A 24,471-nucleotide genomic window follows, 5' to 3' on the forward strand; every position below is an offset into this window, starting at 1 on the left:
CGTGCGCGCCGCGGCGGCTGGCCGCGGCAGGGAGCGGGATGCAGAGGGCTGCGCTGACCGGAGTTTGCGGCCCCCTGCGTGGGGGGGCCCGACCGGGGCCGGTGAGGGGGTGGGGAAGGCCGGGGTTTGACCCCCCCCGGGGAGCTGGTCCCGGCCCCTCCCCCCAGCCTATCTTGGCTCCTGGGGGCGGGGCAGGACGCCTGGGTTCCCTCCTCAACCCCCCCCCAGGGGAGCTGGTCCCAGCCCACCGCCCTCGTCTCGTCTCCCCCCCCAGCTTATCCTGGCTCCTGGGGAGCAGGGCAGGACGCCTGGGTTCCCTCCTCAAACCCCCCCCCCAGGGGAGCTGGTCCCAGCCCCCTGCCCTCGGCCCTTCTCCCCCCCAGCTTATCCTGGCTCCTGGGGAGCAGGGCAGGACGCCTGGGTTCCCTCCTCAAACCCCAACCCCCAGGGGAGCTGGTCCCAGCCCACCGCCCTCGTCTCGTCTCCCCCCAGCCTATCCTGGCTCCTGTGGAGGCCCTGGGGGGCGGGGCAGGACGCCTGGGTTCCCTGCTCAAACCTACCCCACCCCAGACTCGGGGTATGGGGCTCGCTTCCTCCCTCCTGAGCCTGGGGCACGGTGACCCCCCTCCTTCCCCTCCCCGGGCCTGGTGGTGGCCCAGGGCGGCCGTCACTGAAGCCACGTGCTGCCCCAGTCCATCCTGAGGGCCTTGTGCGGGCTCCTGGCCTGTGGCCTGTGCGTACACTTGCAGCAGGAGGAGGGGGCGGGCAGTAAGGCGCATGAAGCCAGTGGGAGCAAATGAGAGGAAGGGGTAACATAGTAGGGGGCTGAACTACGTTAATGCTGAGATAGCAGGGCTGGGGTTTGGTCACCCCCAGTGCAATCATTCCCAGCATGAGGCTGTTCCTTCCTTCAGCATCCAGTGGGCCTCTCCTGCATGCCACTTCAACTTTTATCTTCTCCCTGCCAGCAGGTCGTTTCCTGGCAGCCTGTTTGTCTCTTTCACACTGGTCTCCGTGCGTTTGCGGCAGATAAGGAGCTGCTGGTGAAGCTCAGGAAGAAAACCGGTTATTCCTTCGTGAATTGTAAGAAAGCCTTAGAGAAGTTCAGTGGCGACTCCAAACAGGTGAGAGCTGCTTGAACTTCACCCTGACATTGCACTGAATTTCAGTGGGATTTGGGTACCTAACTCTCTTAGGCTTTTTTCAAAGTGTCAATCTGAGGTGAGTTGAGACTTGAATTCCTGCGTGGGTGTGGGGAGGGTGGTGCACTGCATTCAGGTGTATAAAAACAAAGGAAGGATATATTTAAAACTGAGCAGTTTCTTTTACTTACCTCAGTCCATACTAAAGGAGATGGTGTATAGATATCAAGGCAATAGGTTTAATTGCATTTCTGTTGTAGTCATTATGTAGGATTCGCTCCAACGGGCATTGATCATCAAAGGCTTGATTTTTAGAAAGGTCTGGATAATGTTGTGATCGCTATAGCTGTACAAGCTGACACTGAAAGATGCATGAGGAATTTAGTTTCCTGCTCTCAAGGCATAAGTAGATCAGTGGCAGAAGGTCAGAAAGAACATATCCCTAATACATACAAGATAATGCTTGGAAATCCACCCAAAACATATTGCCAAACTCTATGTCATCCTCACCCCAAAGATCACCCCATTTAACACCACTGTCCAAACTAGAGGAACAGCCATGGGTACTGGTGTGACTCCCCACTTTACCAACCTCTTCATGGACTGCCTCAAGGAAGAATTTCTGGAAAAATGCACAATGGAACCAACAAAATATCTGAGATACTTCAATGATATTTTCATCCTCTGGGCAAGGATCTAAATTCCCTTAATTACCACCACAACTTCAGCAACCACCACCCGTCCATCAGATTCTCTAGAACACACCCACACAGACATCAGCTTCCTGGACACCACAATCCACTTCAACAGTGGGATCCTACTAACAACTTTATACAAGAAGTCACTGATCTCCATGCAAAGCAACCACTGCGCACACACCAAAAAATCCATAATCTACAGCCAAGCACTCCATTACCACAGAATTTGCTCCAAAGAGAAAGTCTGGAATACACACCTAAACACACTTAAAGTTGCCTTTGCTAAACAAGAACACTCCCCCAGCAAAGTAGATTGTATCATAGAAAGGGATATCCAAATACCCTGGAAGAACCTGCATCAGTACATGAAAAAGAAACCCACTGACCTCACCTCCCTAGTTGTCATCTACTACCCCACACTGGAACCACTGTAGGTTACTATCAAACAAGTACAACCTATACTTGATGGGGACCACATCCTGAAAGAAATGTTTCCTGAACCCCCTCTTCTGGCCTTCAAACAACTCCCAGGCCTTGCCAAACTCATCAGAAGCAAGCTCCCCATAGACCAGAGTAGATAAAAATGATTTAAAAAAAAATTCTTATTAATTGGAATTTTTTGATAAACTTTTTTTCTCACAAAACATCTAAAGATCATTTTAATTAAGATACATTATAGCTCAAAGATATCATGGAATAGGGATGATAAATTCTAATTCTATAGTGAGACAATATATTCATGTAATGTTTAAGAAAAGTTTCGCAAATAAGCTCCAATAGTTCATGGATTAGGGATCCAGGGGCTTCTGTATAGATTATTTAGGTTAATCTTTCTATCTACCCAATGGGGCTCAGTCTAGAAGACACCCATCAGAGATGCTTAGTTTTACAGTTCTCAAACTATGAATTTGTGTCTCCAGAGATAACGATGAACAGCAAAAATGTTTTTAAACAAAAATATATAGAGGTGAGAAATAACAGACCTCAACCCTTTTGTCCTGCTGCAAATTTGTGTATACAGAGTCAATCTCTTACCTCTCTAGAAATGCAAAGTTTCAAAAAGTTCAATGAACAGAAAACTGTTGGGGGCGGAATAGATCTGGACAAAGAGACAAAGTCTGGAGATAATATGAGAAGGGAGGAACAGGCAGTAGAAACAAAAGTGAAACTGAGCAGCATATTCCAGAATGCACTTTTATGGAGAAATCCGTGACTGAATCTTCCTGACTAGTGATCAAAATCAATTTGATATAAATCAAATCAACCCTGCCACAGACTAGAACACACCAACTCAAAAGCACCACCAGGCCCTGCCAGAACAGATACAAAACCTGCAGATACATCTCCACTGCTACAGTGATCAACACTCCCCAGCATACCTTTCAAGATTCATGGGTCCTACATATGCCTATTGCAACATGTGCTGTACCCCATCCAGTGCCTCAAATACCCCACTAACAACTAGATGGGTGAAACCAATCAGCTCTCAAATGAACTCACCTAGAAAAATGGTATACCGCAAAAGCACCATATCACTTGTGGGTGAACACTTCACAAAGTGATTACTTCATATCTGATCTTTCAATACTGTTCTCAAGGGAAACCTGCCCAACACCTTCAAAAGGCAAGCCCGGGAACTTAAATTCATAACTCTGCTAGCCACCAAAAGCCATGGACTTACCAGAGATGCTTATTGCAACAATTTGTAACACCTCACTGCTCCTACCCGTAATTGGCCACTTAATGGGCAGTAGGTTTAAAACAAATAAAAGGAAGTTTTTCACACAGCATACAGTCAACTTGTGGAACTCCTTGCCTGAAGAGATTGTGAAGGCTAGGACTATAACAGGCTTTAAAAGAGAACTGGATAAATTCATGGAGGTTAAGTCCATTAATGGCTATTAGCCAGGATAGGTAAGGAATGGTGTCCCTAGCCTCTGTTTGTCAGAGAGTGGTGATGGACAGCAGAAGAGATCATTTGATCATTATCTGTGAGGTTCACTCCCTCTGGGGTACCTGGCATTGGCCACTGTCAGGTTACTGGGCTAGATGGACCTTTGGTCTGACCCAGTATGGCCATTCTTATGTTCACACCCTTTATGCATAAGAATCTAACCCCTAATTGCGCACTTCATTTCAAGAGACCACCTCCAACATGCATCACTCCTCTTGCTTAACAATCTTTCCCAGCTTGTGTTTAGCTCAGATACTCTGCTTTCTGTCCCGGACCTAAAGAAGAGCTCTGTGTAGCTTAAAAGTTTGTACCTTCCATCAACAAAAGTTGGTCCAAAAAAAGATATTATCTCGTCTCTCTCTCATGTTCTGGGACCAACATGGCTACAACGGCACTGCAAATAATCATCCCAAATGGGACACCACCACACAGTTGGTCAGTGTCCTGTTGGCTTGGGTTTCTTGCATTTTTTGGAACCATTAGGACGTGGTCTGACCATTATGGTCTCTCCTGTGAGGCTACTTTTCCACTTTCAGAGTTACAAAACTTAGGTCAAGCAGAGAGTTTGGGCTTTGAACTGACTTTTGTTGGGTTCATCTTCTTGGTTTTATCTTCAAAGGCTGAAGCCTGGCTGCATGAGCAGGCCCAAAAGGAGGGGTGGAGCAAAGCTTCCAAACTGCAGGGCAGGAAGACAAAAGAAGGCCTTATCGGCCTGCTGCAGGAGGGGAACGCGGCAGTGATGGTGGAGGTAAGCTCCTTCCCTAGTGTGTGATGGCGTTGGGATGGAGTAAGTTTTATTAACCTGGTAGCTTCCCCTGTCCCTTGAGCTGGCCTGTGTGCATAAGTTCAAATCTTGCAGCTGTGAGTTTAACTTGGTTAAAATATTAAATAGACAAATCTGTCTAGTTAATCATGATTAACAGAGAACGTCTGGCATGAATGATACTAAATGGATTCCTTTTAACTGTAGGACCGACTGAGCTTTTGTTTCTGTTTCTACATAGAATAGTAATAGCCACAGGGAGTTCCTGCTCTGAAAAGGTGGAGGGCTTATTTCTGTCACTTTGGGCTGCGAACTTCCCTGACAGCAACTCTGACTGCTGTAACGGCCACCCCTTAAGTGGAATGGCAGCTGTCAGACAATGACTTCAGAATAATCAGCTGTTTCTCGCTACCAGGTGAACTGCGAGACAGACTTTGTGGCCAGAAATGTCAAATTTCAACAATTAGTTCAACAAGCAGCAACTGGGACAATGTTCTACCACCAAGGCGCTAAGGACCATTTAACCACATATATCAAGGTAAGAGAGATCTATCGAAAGTACTTATCCTCCCCATCTGACTATCTTGCCCTCTTTAATATAGATTTTCCTCCCAGCACCTCCATGAGGTAGGGAAATGCTGTTGAGCCACAAAGAGATGGTTGCTTTGTCTGCACTTTGCCAATATAGCTCTGCTAGCAGAGCTCCCCAGTGGAGACACACCGTAGGCTGACAGACACACACTTCTAGCAGCACAATTGTGTCTATATCTGGGGACTTTGATGTTACAACTATGTTGCGTAGGGGATGTGACTTTTTTTTCACACCAACATAGCTATGTCAGCAAAACTTTTTTTGAGTATAGGCATAGAGCGAATCTACACTAGAAAATTAATCGATCCATCTACTTCGCTCAGGTGTGTAAAAACCCCACTCCTCTGACAGGTCAGCTTAACTATGTCAAAGTCCCATGTAGCCAGCGCTAGGCTGACAGAATAGTTCTTATGTCAACTTCGGTGCCGTCTCTCGGGAAGGTGGATTTACTACATCAAATGCATCTGGCTGAAGTGGAATTCTCGCTGATGCTGGCCTGACTAAGATATCCTTCCCAATCATGAGCATTCGGCCAAGCCACTTTACTGGGATATGTCCCAGCGAAGCAGCTATCTCGCCTCAAAATCCTTTTTTGGATTAGGGGATATGATGAAGTGTTGGAGGAATTTGTTCTGCGTAATCTCCAATGTGTAGAAGTCGATTGAATAGGAGGTTGTCTGGTGGTGCTGTGTGAGACAACATCGCGTGAGGCATCTCTTGGAGTTGCTGGGGTGGGAGGCTCTCGCTCTCCCAGAGTCAGGGGGCTTGCAGTTAATTCATTGTCTCTCGTCTCTTTCAGCATTTCATGAAGGCAGCTGAGCTTTCTCAACTGCGGACTGGGCCTGCTGGATGTTTGCTCAGTGACCAACTGGCTCTAGCCATAGGTGAGTGCTCTAGTACCAGATGCTGGTTAGAAATAGAAATCAGGGAGGTGATTGTGTGGCTTCCGTCAGCCTTGTGTGGGATTGACTGAGAAACCCCTTCCGCTAGGAGGATTCCACCTTTCGTCCTGCGTTCACGGGGCTGACTGCCATGAGTCTTGTCTGTTTCTAGCCTCATGGAAACTGTTTGTGCCGATGTCTCTGACAGCACAGAGGATGCAGTGAGGCTTAACTGGGGACCATTAAATTCTGTGAACTGTCCTATAACCACTCTCAGGCACTCAAAGTCGTACTGCTGCAAAGTAGTCCAGAGGGAGTTTTCTGATGTGGGGCATCCCTTTAGGCTACTGCAATGTACTGTCATTCTAGCATTTCTAATAAGCAGTCAGCTAACCAAGCTCTCTTGCTTACAGAAAGGGGTCTTCTGTTTTATTAAATGCAGGGAAGAGGGTCAGACCTAGTACCTACATTGAGACAACTCTCCAGCCTTGAGCAGCAAAACTACCAAGGAACCTGACATCTCAGAGGTGGGGCGGGAGAGGGCAGAAAGCTGCAGCAAATGGCCCTGCCCCTGACCACTCGGCCTGGTCTGTATCTTTCAGAGTGAAATAAGACCTGTTCTTGTTTTGGGTTTTTAAAGGCAAACTCGGGGAGAACATGGCTATCAAGAGGGCTGCCTGGGTGGCCGTGCCAGCGACCTACTACATTGGCTCTTACGTCCATGGGGTGCTGCCAGCGGATAGTCCCTCCCTGTCTAATGTGGCGCTTGGGAAGTACGGTGCCTTAGTGATCTGCCAAGCCTCTGAGCAGAGCCAGAAGTCAAACCTTGCTGATCTAGGCCGGAGGCTGGGTCAGCATGTAGTGGGAATGGCCCCTCTGTCGGTGGGATCTCTGGAGGATGTACCTGGCGGAGACACAGAAACCAAAATGCTTGCCCAACCTTTCTTGCTGGACCCCAGCATTACCCTGGGCCAGTACGTGCAGCCCCAAGGTGTGTCTGTGCTGGACTTTGTGCGGTTCGAGTGCGGAGAGGACACAGAGATACCAGAAGTGGAAGAGACGCAGCAACGTCTCGCACAGGAAGAAAACTCTTCATAATCTCACATCTGCGGCCGTGGGCCAGGCATTTACATGTCGGATCAGTAAGGAAATAATTATGAGACAGGATCAATAGTGAATTAATCTCACATGTGCTGGACATTTCATACAGGTAACTTTTTTTGCAAAGCATTAAAGGACCTTGGTAACTGTCCTGTACTAAGCATATGAGGACATTTTATATCCAATGGGCTGGCCTGTTTCTAGGGAAGTCAGCAGGGAGCGTTGGATCGTGGCTGATGGTTCAAGCTACATGCACGGACTGCTGGAGTATATATTGAAATAATCTTAACCCCATGGGGCCAGGATAGGGACCCTCTGAGGTTTAACCATTTAGACCAATATCCATCTGCTGATCCCAGACTCTCCTCCTCTTAAGCTGCTCCCACAAAACCAGACTAGCTCCTTTGCTCACATCCCCTCCCCTGGACAACAACAGTGTAGGGCAGCCAGCTAGCAGTGCGGGGGGAGGGGGGTGTTGCCTGATGTTGCTTAGACCCACCCAAAGAACAGTTCCTGCCCCTGGGCACACACGATCCTGCCAGGGAACTGAGTGATGTCTCAAGGGGCACAAGCTGTTTCTTCAGCAGGTGCAGCGGGCTGGGGCCATGTATGCTGCCCACTAGGAAGAAGGCTCCAGTGCTTGGCTAGCCAGCTGGAGAAGATTCCACTTTGATCCCAGCCCAACCAGTAGTGAGTATCTGGCCTGTATGCAGGACTGCCACCTTCCTCTTCAGCTGGCTCCAACCTGTGATAAAACAGGCCACGATTTTTGCCTGGAGGAAATTGTTTCAGCCTGTAATAGATCTCTGGCCAAGTGTGTCTCTGCTACAGCATGAGCCACACCCCTGGAGACAGAGCTGCAGTGCAGGAGGGTGCATTTTGAGACACTGCTGCATCCAATCAAGGGGGAGCCTGATCTGTTACTGGCTGCAGCTGTGACACTTCACAGCCTTGGGGTGCTTGTAGCTTGGTGACTCAGTTAAAGGCCCAGCTGCTGAGTGTAGCAGTAGGCTGGGATTTGTGGGTCTTGAGTCTGTTTAAGACTCAACGTGGGTAGAGGGAGGACTGAAGAAATGGGGGTAAAGAACTTCTTGGCAGGTCCTAGGAGAAACCCGCCCAGGCACTAGGGCATTAACTGCCAGCCGCAGTGCTGTTGGGTATCACTCACACACACATTTGTCCACCCAGCTTGCTTGGTAGTAAGCATTAAGGCACAGCCTCTAGTTCATATGATACATCTTTATTTTTAAAAAGTGACCCAGGCGGGGAGGCTACAGGCAGAAGATGGGCTAGAACTGGACCTTCTACTGTTTGCAAACTAGCATCACCTGCGTGAGGTGCTCCTCCGGAGAGGAGATACCGACAGGTACAGTGTCCTGCCAGCAGCACTAAAGGTTTGAGACAATTGCTGACATCTGGAAGCCAGAGCAAGTGGTACATAGTATTTTGTTTTCCAGCCTCCTGCACTTGGTTGGCCGGGTGAAGCTGAAATGCAGCCCACCTGCGTGGCTGCGTGGCCACAAAGGAAATGACTGTAAATGAGTATAAAAAGCTAAACTAACAGCTGATCGAATATACTTGCAAGAGTAAAAACCGCCCCCCCCTCCTGTCCCTTACTGCATCAGTCCCGATAAGCCAGAGCCCACCCCTATGATGTGGGGCTCTGGATATTCTCCACCTGTTGGCTGGGGGTGCTGTTCTCTTCATTAGAAGAGCCCTTTTTCCTTCTTCAAGTTGATCTGCTTCCAGCTGGGAAGAGCAGCAAATTCCTCCCTCCTGATTCCAAACACAGTCACAAAGTCACTTTCGGAGAGGTAATTCTGGCAGAGAAAAGGCTGAGCAGGTTAGCAGGGGTGGGGTGGGTGTAGTGGCTGTGGGAAGGGGGTGTAGCTAGGTAGGAAAGGAGGCCAGGCTGCGTTTCCGTAGAGCTGAAAGGGTTCTGGGTGGGGACTCAGCCTCTAGCAGCAGAAAGCTGAGTGGCTCTGTCGAGATGCCTGGGCTGCCCACAAAAGCTCCCTCTGATTACAGTAGGCAGGGAAGCCGAGGCTGCAGACTAGACAGTTACTAAGAGGTGTCAAGTTCATTGGCTCAATGGAAGCCCAACAACCTGCTGGAACAGCCCAGTCCCAAGAGGTAGCAAGAGCCAGTGCAGTGGGTACTCAACTCCTCCCCCACAGGCCTCTCCAGTAAACCCTCAGCTCCTCTAGGGAGCTGCTGGCGGGAAGGAAGGTTTTCAAAAACCTTCCACATCAGCGAGCCAGGCCCAGCTTCCCAAAAGGGGTTTAGATGCCTGTTGAAATCAGTGGGAGTTGGGGGGCTAAATCCCTGCAGGATCTGAGCCCAAGCGCCTGGTCCCCAAAGCTCACCTCTTTCTTGGCAGGGTCTACGTCTCCAGGCAGTTCCTCATGGTTGGTTAGCACTTCTAGAGGGTAGATCTGAGCCACGCCAGCACTCTGGGCCCCAGGGCCGGGGGGGAGAGCCGTCCTGTTCAGATCCTACGCAGTGTGGGTGGAAGGAGAAACACCCCGGAGCACGTCAAGTTCGCTAGCTCAGGAGAGGCATGCCCCTCTCTCCTGAGACTTTGGTCCTAACTCAGTTAAGTGGTTGCACGAAAGAGCCCCAGGGTCCAGCTTTTCTTGCTGGGATCCCTTCAATTGCATTCAGCCTCCCTGCGGGTCCCCTTACAGTTTTACATAGCTACAAGATCCCACGTCATCTGTGCCCAGAAATGGGCTCGTTTTGCTCTGCACTGTTAAACCGCTGTTGTGTTCTATGCCAGAGGTGGCTGCATTTCTCTGGCAGGGGAAAGCATTCCTACGTGTGCCATTTGCAGTGTGCTTTGGGCTCTCTCTAGCTGGAAGGTGCTAGGTAAACATAGTGGGTTGTCGCTTCAGCTCTATCCCTGAGCACAAAAGTTTGTCTAGGTGCTTAGGGGCTGATTTGTAGCAGTTTTGAGGAGATTACTGGGAGCAGCAGGTGCTCAGCACTTTAGCCTGGCGGGTGGCTGCCCAGCCCAAGGTCTTGCATGAACAAGGCAGGAAAGAGCCAGTGGACGTGGTCAGGGCACGTAGGACAGTTTGCCCACAACCTCGCTATAAGTTGTAAGTATGGGCACAGTGGGGAAGGAGACCAGGTAGGGGAGTAGCAGCGTGCAGATTCTCTATGTGCAGAGGACTAGAGACCCGCTAACCTGGCAGGAGGGGACATGTCCCACCCCATGTTCTGCAGCAGGGGGAGACATGGGCTCAGTTTGCTTCCTGGAAGTCATCCCTATCTTTGCCACCTGAGCTGAATCCCACCCAGTTCCGTCTGCCTCCCTCCCCCCCATGCCACAAACACAACTCACGGCTGTGATCCTGACAACGGCACAAGCATCTCCCAGCTCCTCCTTCAGCTGCTCGTAAGTCTTCCCTTCCTGGAAGAACACAGAAAGCTGAGAACCCCACAGCTCACCCAATAGCCATGGTTATAGCAACAACCGGGTGGGGGGAGTCTTGCCCTCTTCACGGGGAGGTGCCCAAGTGGGTACAGGACTGGCCAGCTGTTACCGTACCAGAACTGGGAACTGCAGTCAACCTGGGAATGCAACTAGAGGAGGAGAGAGCAGCTTGAGTGAATCCCTTGTCAGCAAGTCTCCAAAGCCAGAAGGGACCATTGTGATCATCTGGTCTGACCTGTAACAGGCCGGAGAAGTGCCCCAAAATAATTCCTAGAGCAGATCAGAAAAACGGCCAAGCTTGATTTAAAAACTGTCAGTGAAGGAGAACCCACCATGACCCTGGGGAAATGGTTCCACTGGTTAATGACTCTCACTATTAAAAGCTTACGCCTTATTTCCTGTCTGAACACGTTTAGCTTCAACTTCCAGCCAGTGGATCATGTTCTACCTTTCTCTGCTAGAGCAAAGAGCCCGTGGTGAAATATTTGTTCCCCACGTAGGTAATTACAGACAATAATAAATAGATTGAGCTCTTTGAGTCTGTCACTATAAGGCAGGTTTCTAATCCTTTAATCATTTGCGTGGTGGTTCTCTGCCCTGTCTCCAATTTATCAACATCCTTCTTGAATTGTGGGCACCAGAACAGGACACAGAATTCCAGCAGCGGTCGCACCAGTGCCAGATACGGAGGCAAAATAACTTGTCTCCTCCTACTCGAGATTCACCAGGTTATGCAGTCCAGGATCACATTAGCTCTTTTAGCCACCGCATCACACTGGGAGGTCATGGTCAGCTGCTTGGCCATCATGCTTCCCAGGCTAGAGTCCCCCACACTGGAGTGATGGCCTCCCTTCCTTGTTCTTAGAGAGTTACTATTCAAACGCATGTTTGTTCATACTCAGTTGACCAAGCGCTCCAGGCTGCTGGAAATGAGTGACCTGTCCTCTGGCCCACCCTTATTCCTTGTGTTGTGACTTTCTCCTCCCCTCTTTACATTCTCCATTGTTCCCACCCCATCGAGAGGAGAGAAGAAACTGGAGACTTGAGTGGGGAGATCAGCCAGGCCTCCGGGGAAAGGCCGTGGATACTGGGCAGCTGACTCCCCTGGGTGCCTTCAGCAATCTCCCCCGTTGGCTCCTTATCAGCAACCAAAAAGCCCTCACTGGCCCCCGCTAGTCTCAGGCTCAGTTTCCTTTCCCCATCTGCTCAAGGCCAGGCCCTGTGTTAGCAGAGAGCAGATGCAGGTGCCCCTGGACTGTGCACTCTCCAGGGCAGCAGATGAGCGTGAGAAACCCTGCCCCGTCTCCTGGCTGGAGCCTCCCGCCCCACTCTCCCACCAGCCTTCCACCTTGTCTATACTCACGCTCCATTTGTGGGGGTCCCAGGTTGAGAACCACCCGGTGAAGTTGGGGGGCTCAAAGCCCTGCTTGACCACCAAGATGGGCGTGTCAGTGTCCCTCCCGCTGGGGTGGGTGCAGAGATATTCCTGAGCAGTGGCCAGCGCTGCCTCCTTCTCCGTGGCGTTAGCGTCCATCCCGAGCCACAAGAAGACCTGCAAGGGGAAAAGTCTCACTGGTCAGTGGAATGCAAATTAGCCAGGAACAGGACTGGAGCTGGAGCTTAAGGCCAGAAGGGCCAGTTGTAATAACCTGGTTGACCTCTTGCCTAACAGAGGCCAGAGAACCTCAGCTGGAATTTGTGCATCATCCAGTCCTGGGTTCCCCCCAACTCTACCAGTGCCCCTCAATCCTGACGCCCCAGTCCCCCTGGTAGTCCAACTCCAGGTTCTTCAGTCAGACACTTCTACCAGGCCCCCCCCTGCCCCCAACCTGTAGCCAACCCCTCCGCTATCCCACTTCTGGGCAACTCTCACATTGGGACAGCTGATGTGACTTTAATTAAAAAGCCCCCTGGAAAACCCAAGTCCCAGGGATTTTCCTGGCCAACAGGAGCTCCTGTTTGGGGCTGGGCAAATGGAAGCCGGTGGCTTTTGCTCTCCCAGTGCACCTGGTCCCACGTGTCAAGCAGCATGACATCGCTTTCACTCAGGTCATCCTGGCCGAAGTCGGTCACTTCCGTCACCACGAAGCGTCCGGTCTTGTTGGAGCATTCAAAGAGCCGGGGCGGGTGATCTGGGACCTCCTGCTGGAGCCTGGAACACACAGCTCCTTCAGCAACCCTCCCTGGCTCAGACGGTCAGCGCAACCCTGTCTGTGCCCTGGTACCTTTTGTCGCTGGCGTAAGGGGCTTTGCCTCCCAGCACTTCCCAGAACGCTGCTGGCTCCTGCCCCTCGGCCACGGTTTCCTGGGTGCCGTCACAGATGGTTGCAGCCAGCTGCTTTGCCATTTCCCGCTCGTCCCCGCTGGAGCCCTGACGGGCAAGGAGAGAAGCTGGCACACAGCGACAGGGGAGGAATGCTCGCGGGGGGTTCACTTCCCACTGGCTGCCCGGCCGGTGCCAGGCCGCCCCTTACCTTGCCATACCACAGGTAGTGCTCGGTCTGCGTCCGGAGCAGGAAGACATCATTGGAGTTGAGCGACGAGGCGAACGCTGGGACTTCCACGGCTTTGGTGTTGGATTGGTCGGTTCCTTGGATCTGGAAGAGCCTCACGGGCGGTTCTGGTTCGTTGCTGCTTTTCCTGGATGTCCCACCCTAGAGAGAAAGAGGAGGTGGGGGGGCCGCGCCCTGGTGCCTGAGAACGAGCCCCACCGTGCCCCAGGAGTGAGAGCGGGGCCTAGTGGTCCCAGTTGGGTTAGGGCAGGCCCAGGTAAGGTTTGTGCTGAGGAAGGAGAGAGCTAACGGGGGAACCTCATGCTGCAGAGGGTTTGGAGGGAGGATACCAGAGCTGGGAATGGGGAAACACTCGCTAGTGAAACAATCCAGCCCAGCAACAAGGTGGGTGGGGAGAGAAAGAGTCTGTGCCCTGTCACTGAGGCATGTGGAACACACCTGGGTTCCATTCCCAGTTCTGCCACTGATCTACTGCGTGACCATGGGCAAGTCCCTTCCCCCTGCTGAGGTGCCTCAGTTTCCCCTCCCTCCCCTTGTCTGTTGTAGATGGTGCTTTTCAGGGTAGGGGCTGCCTCCAGCTCCATGTTCGTGCAGTCCCTGGAGCAAAGGGGCCTTGATCTTGGTAGCAGCCTCAAACTGAAACAGCAGCTGCCCCGGTGACTGGAAAATCCAGCCCAGTGTCTCCTGCCCCCAGCCTCCCCTTCACCCTGCTCCTGCCGGCACGGCCGTACCTCAAAGATGACCAGCTTCCCTTTGAAGATGGCCAGAAAGTGGCGCGGCTCCTTTCCCATGCTCACGCGCACCTGCACCGGCTTCCCGTCCAACTGCCGGTCCACTTCCACCGCTTGGTACGCGGAGGCGGCCAGCTCGTCCGGCGTGGCGTGCCGGCCCTGGGCACACACACAGGAGCCAGCTCAGACTGGTGGCCCGGAGGAGTCTCTGCTCCTGCGGCCGAGGCAATGCCCCAGCACGGCGCGCCGGGAAGCGGAGACAGGGCGCTTAGGGGTCCACCTACCTGCCAGATGTACAGGATGTAGCGGGACTGGTGGTTCACGCCGTAGGTGTAAAGCACCAGATAACAGTCCCCGCCGTAGAAGCAGCCGTGCCACTGGGATTCCACCGGCGCCAGCTCCAGATTCTCGATCCTCCAGACCTAGAGCGAATGGAAGTGACAGTAGCGCATGAATCCTAGCGCTGGGCTCTTCAGGCGGCTGGTCGGTTCACACTGACCCCGTGACGAGGACGGTCTTCGTAACAGGGCCGTTAAAAGCAGGTTCCTCCCCCTCAGACTCAAGCTGTTGTTCCATAGCATAGGGAGCTTTGGCTCATGTTCTGCTGACAGCGCCAGTCCAATGGGGAGGCTGCACCTCACCCATTCCCTGCACAAAGCTGGGAAGGGGGCCGTGGGAAATCGGGCAGATGCGGGACTCCCTTTGGGGCAGGAGCATGTGCAAGGGGGGAGCAAGCAGGGGATGGGCCCTCCCCAATCTGTGGGGGCACAGATGTCCTCCCAGGCCAGGGCACAGAGAGCTAACTCCTCCAGCCCAGTGAGGGCGGAAAAGGACAGCCCATTTGGCCCTGGGGCTGCAGCAGGGAGAATCGGATCCTCCGGTCGTGGGGAGAGCCAGCTCCTCCAGCCGCAGGCGGGCAGGGGGCACAGAAAGTGCCCCTCCAAAAGCAGTCAAAGTTTTAATTCCTGGGCACACCCCTGCTTGGGATCATTCAGAAGGTCCTGATCAGCGCTGACCAGGGCTGGACGGCCCAGCCTAGAGACTCCGCGAGCCACTCAGGCATCTTCCGTGTGCAGCCAGGCCCGATGACGAAGGATTCCCAAGCCTCTCGCAGGGGCTGGACTCCCCTGTGGCTTGCCACCTTGGGCATTGCGATGGCTGCCAGGGCCCTGGGCTGCACCCAGCGAGCAGAGGGGCCCGGGTCCCCCTGGTCCCAGCAGGGCAGGGGGCAGTGTGCCAGCAGCCCCGGGGGCTAAAGAGACACCTGCCCTGCCAGGGAAAGGGCAGAGCATTCGGCTTCAGTGCCCCGAGGGCGGCTCTTGGCTCCTACCTCCACCTTCCCTTCCCCGTTATCCACCATCCGCTCCTGGGCGGCCAGCTCGGGCCGGGCGTGCAGCAGCATGGCATCAAACTTCTCCTGGCTGACTTTGGCTGCAAAGAAAGACCATCAGGGTTTGGTCGGCAGCCTAGCAGGAGGGAGGGAGGCAGCAGATGCGGGCGTCAGAGCCGCAGCAGTCAGTGTGGACCCATACGCTGTATCCCGACACCCTGGGGAAGACCTCGGCATGGGGAGGTAGGGGCCTAGTTTAGGAAACAGCCCGAGCAGCCGTGTGCCCCTTGTCTCCCTGCAGCCAGATTGGCAGCTGCGCCCTGCAGGCTGGGGGGGAAGGCAGCCGTGCACGGCGCAGGATCCAGGAGCGAGGAGGCTCTTCCTCACCTATTTTGCCAGCACTGTAGGCTTTGCCCAGCCCCACCGTCTGGTCCCGGACGGTCCACGTCTGAAACAGCTGCTTGAACATGGCGGATTCGGCTCCGTCGTTCACCGTCTCCACGTTGGTGCCGCAGGGGTAGCCCTTCATGTTGATGAACTCCTGCCGGGCCGGGGGCGGAAAGCGGCAAGGAGCCCCGTCAGTGGTGTGACCTGGCTGCCCGACCAGGGGCCCCCACTCTCTGGCAGCAGGGAGTCAGGAATCCTGCTTTCACTCTGGGCCCCCAACTCGTCCCTGGTCTGTATCGGCTCCTCCCCCTCCCCAGACGTGCATCATGGTTAGCAAGACTCCCCTTCCCCAACCTGGGACCTACCAGAGCTTTGGCCATGGCTGTTTGCCTCTCTGCCTTGGTAGCCCCCTTCCCCTTCCAGACGTAGATCTTGGTCCCGGCGTGATCCAGGATGTAGCAGTCCTGGGGAGGAAAAGGTTAAACCACTCCCTGGGGCTGCTGGTTAGGCCCCATGCTATGCTCCCTTGCCTTGCCCTGTGAGGCGTGAAAGGGGGTTGGGGCTTAAAATGGGGCGCAAGGGACCCAATCAGGCACCACGCACTGGTTCGCGGGGACTTCCCGGACCACACTCCAGCGCTCCGTCCAGCCCCAGATGGAAGGGGCTGTAGGATCAGCCTCGATGTCCGTCCAGCCCCATCTCTTGTTTTGGCCTGCGCCAGACGCGGCAAAGGAAGGCGTGAGACGCCAGCAGATGTGGGATAATCTGTTCCCCCAGTCTCGGCGCTAGCCCCATCCTGCAAAGAGGACTCTAGATGGCTGGAGAGCCAGGGCAGAGCTGAGCAGGCAGAGGTGGGGCTCTGGGTGAAGTGGAGCGACAGGAGCAGAACCCCAGGGCACAGAGGTGGGTTTTAAACGGCAGGAGCCCCCGTCTTTCACTCACGTCATGGTTCAACAGCTCCTGCACTAGCGGCCTCGTGGCCTCTTCCAGCACCTGCATTTTCCCTCCAGAGTCCGAGACGCTAGAGAAAGGAGAGGGGTGGATTTATTCCCCTGGGAGCCAGGGATGTGGGGGGTTCTGGGCCCAGGAGGGGAGCAGACACCAGGGAAATCCGATGGGAATGTTCCCTGGGCTCTGGGACAGTTTCCACCCACTCCCCTTTCTATGGGTCTCGGGCATGGGGCCGTCAGGGCCCATCCCAGTCATGCTGCAGCAAATCCAGGAGCCACCAGGAGACCTGCTTGGTTTGTAAATTCGCCAGCCGCGCTGGGAGCGTGGGGGGGCGTCCCTGGAGGAAGATCCCCGAGGAACAAAACCCAGCCACTCCGTTGCACTTGGATCAATCTAAGTCTGCATGGGAGAAGCGGATTAGTGAGGGATGGGGAGTGAGGCCAGGCAGATCCCCTGGAGCTAGCGAGATGGGGAAGCCCCTGTCTGATGCGCCCTCCCACCACTACCTGCTGCTTTGCAGTGCACCCTCCTCCCCGCTTACCGATAGAGCAGGACGGTGGCCTTCTGCTGTTGGTCCACCACTTCGTCCGGGGTGCTGGGTTTGATCTTCCGCGGCCTGTCCCCGAGCACGCTCTGCAGCACCGTTGTCAGCTCCGGGCTGGCTCCTTCCCGGTCGCCGTCCACCACCCTGATCTCCGCCCGCCCCCCGCGCTCCCGGTCGCGGATGTCTTTGGCCAGGAGCATGGCCTAGACGAGACCCGCAAAGAGAACAATCATCAGCTCCCCGCAGCGCGCTGGGCAAAGGCACCAGATCGCCCCCTGCCCGAGAGCCTGTGGGGCCAGGCGAAGGGCAGATCACAGACTGATTACAAACACAGACTGGCAGCCCGCACACTCACCTGGTCTGTGGAGAGAGGAACCAGCGTTTGCCAAATGCCCTTCCAGGGTGTCGTACAGAGTGCACCCACCTCCAGGGGGCTGGTTCCCATCCAGCCCAGTAGGGCCAGGGCGTGGGATACAGGGCCTTTCCCCTCCAGGGGGCTGGTTCCGATCCAGCCCAGTAGGGCCAGGGCGTGGGATACAGGGCCTTTCCCCTCCAGGGGGCTGGTTCCGACCCAGCCCAGTAGGGCCAGGGCGTGGGATACAGGGCCTTCCCCTCCAGGGGGCTGATTCCCATCCAGCCCAGTAGGGCCAGGGCGTGGGATACAGGGCCTTCCCCTCCAGGGGGCTGATTCCCATCCAGCCCAGTAGGGCCAGGGCGTGGGATACAGGGCCTTCCCCTCCAGGGGGCTGATTCCCATCCAGCCCAGTAGGGCCAGGGCGTGGGATACAGGGCCTTCCCCTCCAGGGGGCTGATTCCCATCCAGCCCAGTAGGGCCAGGGCGTGGGATACAGGGCCTTCCCCTCCAGGGGGCTGATTCCCATCCAGCCCAGTAGGGCCAGGGCGTGGGATACAGGGCCGTCCCCTCCAGGGGGCTGGTTCTGATCCAGATTCAGGGGGAGGGGAATACTCCAAACTTCTCTTCCCTACAGCGCAAGGAGTAATCGGAACCCCAGGCAGGGTGGGGCAGGTCCAGCAAGGTTCCTACCTTCAGCCGCTCCCTGGTGTTGCTCTCCGGGCCATTCCACTGAATAATGACCTTCCCCAGGTCCAGCAGGAACACGTCTCCCAGGTTAAAACTGTCCCAGCTCATCTCCACCTGCGCCCGGGGGCCGGGGGAATGGAGAGGAGGCCGTGAGGACGCTGGCACCAGGGGAAGCAGGAGGACCGAGCGGCAGTGGCCCTAGTGGCACTGACTTGGCAGTGGGGCAGCCGCCACGCTGGGGGAATTGGGAGGCAGGGGCTGCGCCAGCACCAGGGTGGGAAGGCAGCTGGGGCATGGGGCGGGTAGAGCGTTGGCTACGCTGGCCCCAGGGAATCGGGGCCGGGGACGCAGGGGAGAAGGGATAGGGCAGGCGGTTGCCCAGGCCAGGGTCGGGAGGTGGGGGCCGTGCTGGGCGGCTCAGGTGCCGGAGCCCAGGCTCACCTCGGTGGCCGTGACGTTCCGTCTCCCCTTGACGTGCAGCAGGCGCCGGACATCGTAGACGTTGGTCTCCACGTGTGTCATCCCCGAGGCCACGCCGCCCTTCTTGTAGCTGGGGGAGAGGGGCGGGGGAAAGGTGAGCACCCACAGCGGGGAAGGGGGTCTGGGCCAACCCAGCAGGGAGGAAGGGGAGACACACACGGGGGGGCTCCAGGACCTTGCCCTGGCAATCACGCCCCCATCACCCCCAGCCCCAAAAGATGCTGCAGCCACAGCTCCTTGCAATGCTTGCAGGCTGACGTCCCCGCGTGGGGGCTGGGCGGGTGGGGCCGGCCTGCAGGCCACACGGGCCCCGGACGTCTGGNGAATCGGGGCCGGGGACGCAGGGGAGAAGGGATAGGGCAGGCGGTTGCCCAGGCCAGGGTCGGGAGGTGGGGGCCGTGCTGGGCGGCTCAGGTGCCGGAGCCCAGGCTCACCTCGGTGGCCGTGACGTTCCGTCTCCCCTTGACGTGCAGCAGGCGCCGGACATCGTAGACGTTGGTCTCCACGTGTGTCATCCCCGAGGCCACGCCGCCCTTCTTGTAGCTGGGGGAGAGGGGCGGGGGAAAGGTGAGCACCCACAGCGGGGAAGGGGGTCTGGGCCAACCCAGCAGGGAGGAAGGGGAGACACACACGGGGGGGCTCCAGGACCTTGCCCTGGCAATCACGCCCCCATCACCCCCAGCCCCAAAAGATGCTGCAGCCACAGCTCCTTGCAATGCTTGCAGGCTGACGTCCCCACGTGGGGGCTGGGCGGGTGGGGCCGGCCTGCAGGCCACGCGCGCCCCGGACGTCTGGGTGCGGTGGGCAGCCGGAGCCCCATGGAGGGACAGGATCTCACTCCAAGCGGGAGGGTCGGTGGGCCAGGCCCACTGGGACCAGGGCCCCTCGGCCTCCTACTCACATGATGCCCTGCTTGAAGTAGCCTTTGAAGAGGTCCGACTCGTGGCCCTGCACCTCCCGGTGCTGCACGGGGCTCCCGCCTAGGTAGTCGTCCAGCTGGGTGGTGTAGATGGCAGCGCAGCCCTGCTCATCCCGGGAGGAGCTCTTCCCGACCCAGTAATGGATGTCGTAGGCCAGGACGCTGCCCGAGCGCCGGGTCTGCAGCAGGCACAGAGCCTGAGAAGTGACCCTGCGTCTTCCCCACCGATCAGACCAGGTGCTCCCAGACCCCAGCCGGCAGATGCCCTCCCACTGCACTGCATGGGGGAGGGAGGGAATTTCTTCCTGACACCCAGCCCCGCTACAGCCAGGGATCAGTTTGTCAGGGCCTGCCCGGAAGCCAAAACAGACAAGCCCTCCTTGCTGTATCCTCACTCATGCCATTAATCCTAACCAGAACGATTGCCTCCAAATCATGTGGCAAGGAGTCCCACAGGCTAACAGGACATTGCACAGAGTATTTCCTGAGCTGCTTGTGTGTCCCACACACATCAGGGTTAAAGCAGAGTGAGGGGCCCTGGGGTGTGACACCCAGATGCTTCACTCCCAGCACCACGATTCTACTGCCGGTGCCCAGAGCGAGTCCCAGCCGTTCGGCTGCCTGGGGGGGGTTAATGCAGGGATTGCTGCAGCCCTGGGGACACTCACCGAGAGGAGGATGTAGCAATCACCCTCATAGAAACTGCCATGGGATTTTGGCGGCACCTGCACCAGGTCCATTTTCTGGGAGGAGGCAGAAGTGCATTGAGACCAGAGCAGCCCCTTCTTGTCCTGGCATCAGCCATGGGGCACACAACAGCCCCCCTCCCAGAGTGTCATCCCCCCCAGCCGTTTATGGAAGTCCTGCATGTCCACCACTGGAATGCAGCCACCTCTGGGGAGGGTTGTGGCAGCTGTTTATGGGAGTACCCCACATCCACCACTGGAATGCAGCCACCTCTGGGGAGAGGCGTGGCAACTGTTTATGGAAGTCCTGCACGTCCTTCACTGGAATGCAACCACCTCTGGGGAGGGTCGTGGAAGCTGTTTATGGGAGTACCCCACAGCCACCACTGGAATGCAGCCACCTCTGGGGAGGGGCGTGGCAGCTGTTTATGGAAGTACCCCATATGGAGCACCAGAGGCAGCTACCCTGGGGCGGCATGGGCCAGCTGTGCCAGCAATGTTACACCATTGTTTGGGACAGGAAGTGAAGAGGCCTGCCTGGACACTGGGGACTTTACGGACACACAGCATAAAGGTTTAGATTTGGAATGAGGCCAGGGCACCAACCCTAGCCCAGCTCCCATGAAAGGGCCGTGGGAAAAGACAAGTGGCCCATTGAAAGCACTCGCTAGCCCACTGCCCAGACCTCTTTCTTCTGCACCCTAGAGGTCTCCCAGCCAAGCCCTCGTTACCAGGCCAGACCCGACTTAGCTTGGGAGCTCCAAGGGGATCCCAGTCCCCGCTCACCTCGACCCTCCAGACGATGACGCCGGGCATGTTGTTAACTGCCTTGAAAGCGCTGCTCAGAGCCATCGTGCCCTGCACCGGGGACTCGCCAGGGAGCTGCTGGGCAAGAGGAGACAGTCAACCCAGAGCCAAGGCCAGCCCGGAGGAGCAGTGCAGCCCCACGCCTGCCTGAGAGCAGCCGCACACATCCCAGCTGAGCCAGGAAGGGGTGTAAAAAGCTTCTGTAAAAGCTTTGCCCAGAAGCTGCATGCTTTTGGGGGGGGGGGGAATTAAAGGGGTGAAGCGAGGGGATGAGGGGTAGGGGATCCCCCAAATGGCATAAGATGGAACCGAAGCAGCTCAACTGGGTGCACCATCCAGATGAGACACCCTCCCCCACACACACCCCAAGGGCCAGCCCAGATCCTGGATGCAGGGGCTGCCTGGGCCCCAGGAGAGGTGGATATTCCTCGGGGGTGATGCGTGCAGGGTGAATCAGCAGCCAACGCCCAGGGAGAAGCTTCCCCCCACCCCACCCCAACTCACATGTCTGGCAGCACTGAGGATCTGCCCCGCCCCACATCTCAGGGGCTCACCTCTGTGATGCTAAAGGCTGCTGTCTGGTATTTGGGGCTTTCCCTTGGAGCCAGAGCTCCTCCGCCTCTCCCTGAGTCACGCCAGCCAGGGGTTTGGGAGACTCCATGGCCCCTTTAAGGAGGAATACTCCTTCCCAGGCCTAGTCCCCCCACTCCCCCAGCAGATGGAAGCTGTTAGGGCATGTGGGCCCCACCCAGCTGGTTCTTGTGCCACCCCAAACGGAGTCAGGCCGAGCTGCGCATTCACACTGCACAGCAGCCTCTCCCGCCCTCCCTGCACCGCCAGGGATGGAGCCCAGCAGAGAGCAGGTTTTCTAAGCTCTGGATCCATTCTCCATGCCCTAGATCCTGGGGCAGCTCCATCGCCCTCGCTGGGCTGGGAGCCTCTGGCTTCACCAGGGTCAGTGGCTTCACCGACGCAGCCAGGGCTCAGACCCAAGGGCACCCTGCGGATACTTACGAACACTGCAGGGATCTCTCCTGCCCACTGGGTGCTCCCTGCCTGCCAAGCACTGGGGTGGGGCCAGCTACCCAGCACACTAGCCCGGGCACAGACGGGGCATGGGCACTGCTCTATCCACGCTCCCTGTTGCACTGCAGGGAGGGACACGCCCTGACTGCAGGCTCTGGAGGAGAACGGGTTAGAGGGGCCAGGCTCACAGCAGCCCAAACCGTAACCGCTCCCCCCCCCCATGTCTCCCCCAGTTTTCAGTCATTGAAGCCAGATGGTGTAACCTGACCCAGGGAGCCGGCCCAGCCGCAGCGCTAGGAGAGTGTCGGCTCGGTGAGACGCCATCAGCTGGGTTTGATTAGCCAGGAATGTGCTGGTTTCGGGGCTGGGCCGTCTGCGTTGGCAGAGGCCATTTACACTGTTTTGTTCCCCTCCGTTCACAGACATGGCCAGCCCTTTCCTACCATTGCCCAATCTCAGGGCCCCACTTTAGCCACAGGGCATGCGTCTGCTGAGCCCCTGGGGAGAAACGCCAGGGCCAGATTTCCCCTCCCCTGTGGCACCAGCTAACCCAGTACCGAGGAACCTGGCAAGACATTCCCCGATCCAACACTTGGTTAGCACCAGTTCCTCCTGCCTAGGGAGCAAGTGATGGACATTCTCGGATCCTGCCTCAGCTGGGATCTCTTCCCACCACCCTGTTTAGATCCACCTTGATTCAATAATTTCCTCTGCTCCTTCCCTGCCCAAGTCACTGCCAAGGGCCCTTGCCAGTTCTCTCATTAAACAGCCACATGGAGGCATTATGCACCAGGAGCCCAACAGGAATTGGGGTGGGGGACTTCAAGTTACATCTTTGAGCCCCAGCTATAACCCCACAGATCTGGGGCCAGCTCAGCCAGCTCCTCTCCCTCACCCAGCCCAAGGCAGGAGTGGTCGCTAAGGACGCTGTTCTAGGTCTTCAGCCACCCTAAAGTCAGGCCGGGACTCACCTGAATTCACTGCTGTCCTCTGCAGGCAGCTGTTGAAGAAACCCCGGGGCAGCTGCTGGCACGAGCCCAGTCACCCGGAGCACCCGGACCCAGGCGTTGTATTTGCCTAAGTTTGCATCTCAACCACCTTTGGGCAACCCTGGCCAGTGAGCGCTGGCCTGGGTGCACGCATGGCATAGGCAAAGCAGAGGGAAAGCAGCTATTTGTTCCTGGTCAAAGCACTGCGGGGGGCAGGGACGCTAAGGCCAGCACTGCCTGGTTCTCCTCCTTCCACGCCCTCTGCCCATCGATTTTTCTTAAGTGCTTGGGCTGATTAATAATTCAAAGGGGAGGGGGGAAATTAACCGCACGGAACTGAGGCAGGAGACGGGGGGAGGAGCCGAACCCTGAAGGGGGCAGCTCTTACCCTGCAGTGAGGGGGCACCAGAGATGGCTAGGGGGGAGGAGCCGAACCCTGAAGGGGGCAGCTCTTACCCTGCAGTGAGGGGGTGCCAGAGATAGGAGGGTGGCTGCCAGGAGAGGTGGAATAGCAGTAGCAAGATAAGCAACAAATAAATGGGGACAGGCCAGGAAAGGGGGCCCCCAGGGTGTCTCCATCCCCCCTCGCTGGAGGGCTTGGACACACCCCACAGCCCCTGCTGTCCCCGTGAAGGGGCAGCTGGAGCATAGGGCCCACCCCAGCGCCAAACATCCAGGCTCTGGCTGGTGACAGTCAAGCATCTTCTGGGCAGACCAGGCCGGCAGCTGTAGGTTATTGAGGGTCCTGGCCCGTGCATGGCCATTCCCAGAGCTGGAGCAGCTCCTGCTACCCCCCTACCAGGAGGTTAACGGCATTGGCCCCAAGCCGTGGTGCCACTTCCCTGCTCAGCTCCCTGCACAGAGCTGCCCCCTTTCTGCAAGGGGGGCGGGGGAGAGGTACATGGCCATGAACCAGGAGCTAATGCACCAGCTCAGCGGCCTTCGGGAAATTAGCATCGTGTGGGGTGAGCTCCCAGGCTCACGCTGAGGATTCTATTAACCTAGTGGCCGCTGGGGCAGGGACGACTCTTGGAAAGCAGAAGCCGCTGACCCAGCAAAGGGACAGAGCATCACCACCTGCCCCACTGCCTTAAGGGCGCAGATCCAGCATCATCCTCCCCCTCGCCTGGCCATGAGCCCACAGAGCAGAGAGGGATGCTCTGCCCAGGCCCGTATCTTCCTCCACACCAACATGCCAGTTTCAGGACTTCTGCTGGCATCCTGGCCAGCCAGGGTAGCATTGCCGAGAGGGTAGACCCCCCTCCCAGGGACTCAGAAGCCCTGGGTTCTAATCCTGGCTCTGCTGCTGACCTTTGGCAAGTCACGTCCCCCCTCTGTGCCTCGGTTTCCCCTCATCTGCCTTGTATTTAGATGGCAGGGCCTGAATCCTTGAAGTCTATGGAAGCAAAGATCCTAAATACCTTTGAGGATCCGGGCCTAAGCTCTTCTTGGTGGGTCAATGTCTATGCAGCACCCAGCTCACTGGGCCTTCAGTT

At 56.3% G+C, this 24,471-nt stretch overlaps 2 protein-coding genes across 5 annotated transcripts; one reads left to right on the plus strand and one right to left on the minus strand.

Annotated features, from left to right (window-relative positions):
* TSFM (Ts translation elongation factor, mitochondrial) lies at positions 1-11,117 on the plus strand. 2 transcript variants are annotated; one of them, XR_004374553.2, is made up of 7 exons: positions 8-101; positions 972-1,124; positions 4,414-4,542; positions 4,973-5,095; positions 5,949-6,033; positions 6,671-7,240; positions 8,386-11,117. XR_004374553.2 is itself a non-coding variant. In XM_032786864.2 (6 exons), the coding sequence occupies exons 1-6, from the start codon at positions 39-41 to the stop codon at positions 7,126-7,128; spliced, it is 1,011 nt and encodes a 336-aa protein (XP_032642755.1). In that variant the 5' UTR covers positions 1-38; the 3' UTR covers positions 7,129-7,287. The 2 variants fall into 2 exon arrangements, 1 of the variants encoding a protein (XP_032642755.1); XM_032786864.2 differs by lacking the exon at positions 8,386-11,117 and having other exon boundaries at positions 1-101; positions 6,671-7,287.
* On the minus strand, positions 8,689-24,457 carry AVIL (advillin). 3 transcript variants are annotated; one of them, XM_032786862.2, is made up of 20 exons: positions 21,975-24,457; positions 20,940-21,035; positions 20,136-20,210; positions 19,450-19,646; positions 18,983-19,091; positions 18,072-18,182; positions 17,024-17,229; positions 16,474-16,552; positions 15,897-15,995; positions 15,532-15,685; positions 15,145-15,245; positions 14,099-14,236; positions 13,815-13,973; positions 13,045-13,224; positions 12,796-12,941; positions 12,578-12,722; positions 11,934-12,122; positions 10,478-10,546; positions 9,498-9,626; positions 8,838-8,951 (listed from the first exon to the last, which is right to left on the minus strand). In XM_032786862.2, the coding sequence occupies exons 1-20, from the start codon at positions 22,206-22,208 to the stop codon at positions 8,838-8,840; spliced, it is 2,730 nt and encodes a 909-aa protein (XP_032642753.1). In that variant the 5' UTR covers positions 22,209-24,457. The 3 variants fall into 3 exon arrangements, with proteins under 3 accessions (XP_032642754.1, XP_032642753.1, XP_074917185.1); XM_032786863.2 differs by lacking the exons at positions 18,983-19,091; positions 19,450-19,646; positions 20,136-20,210; positions 20,940-21,035; positions 21,975-24,457 and adding an exon at positions 18,510-18,615 and having other exon boundaries at positions 8,689-8,907; XM_075061084.1 differs by lacking the exons at positions 18,983-19,091; positions 19,450-19,646; positions 20,136-20,210; positions 20,940-21,035; positions 21,975-24,457 and adding an exon at positions 18,510-18,615.
* Positions 24,458-24,471: the final 14 nt, after the last annotated feature.

The sequence above is a fragment of the Chelonoidis abingdonii genome, chromosome 26 (genome assembly GCF_003597395.2).
Source record: "Chelonoidis abingdonii isolate Lonesome George chromosome 26, CheloAbing_2.0, whole genome shotgun sequence".
Classification (NCBI taxonomy): Eukaryota; Metazoa; Chordata; order Testudines; family Testudinidae; genus Chelonoidis; species Chelonoidis abingdonii.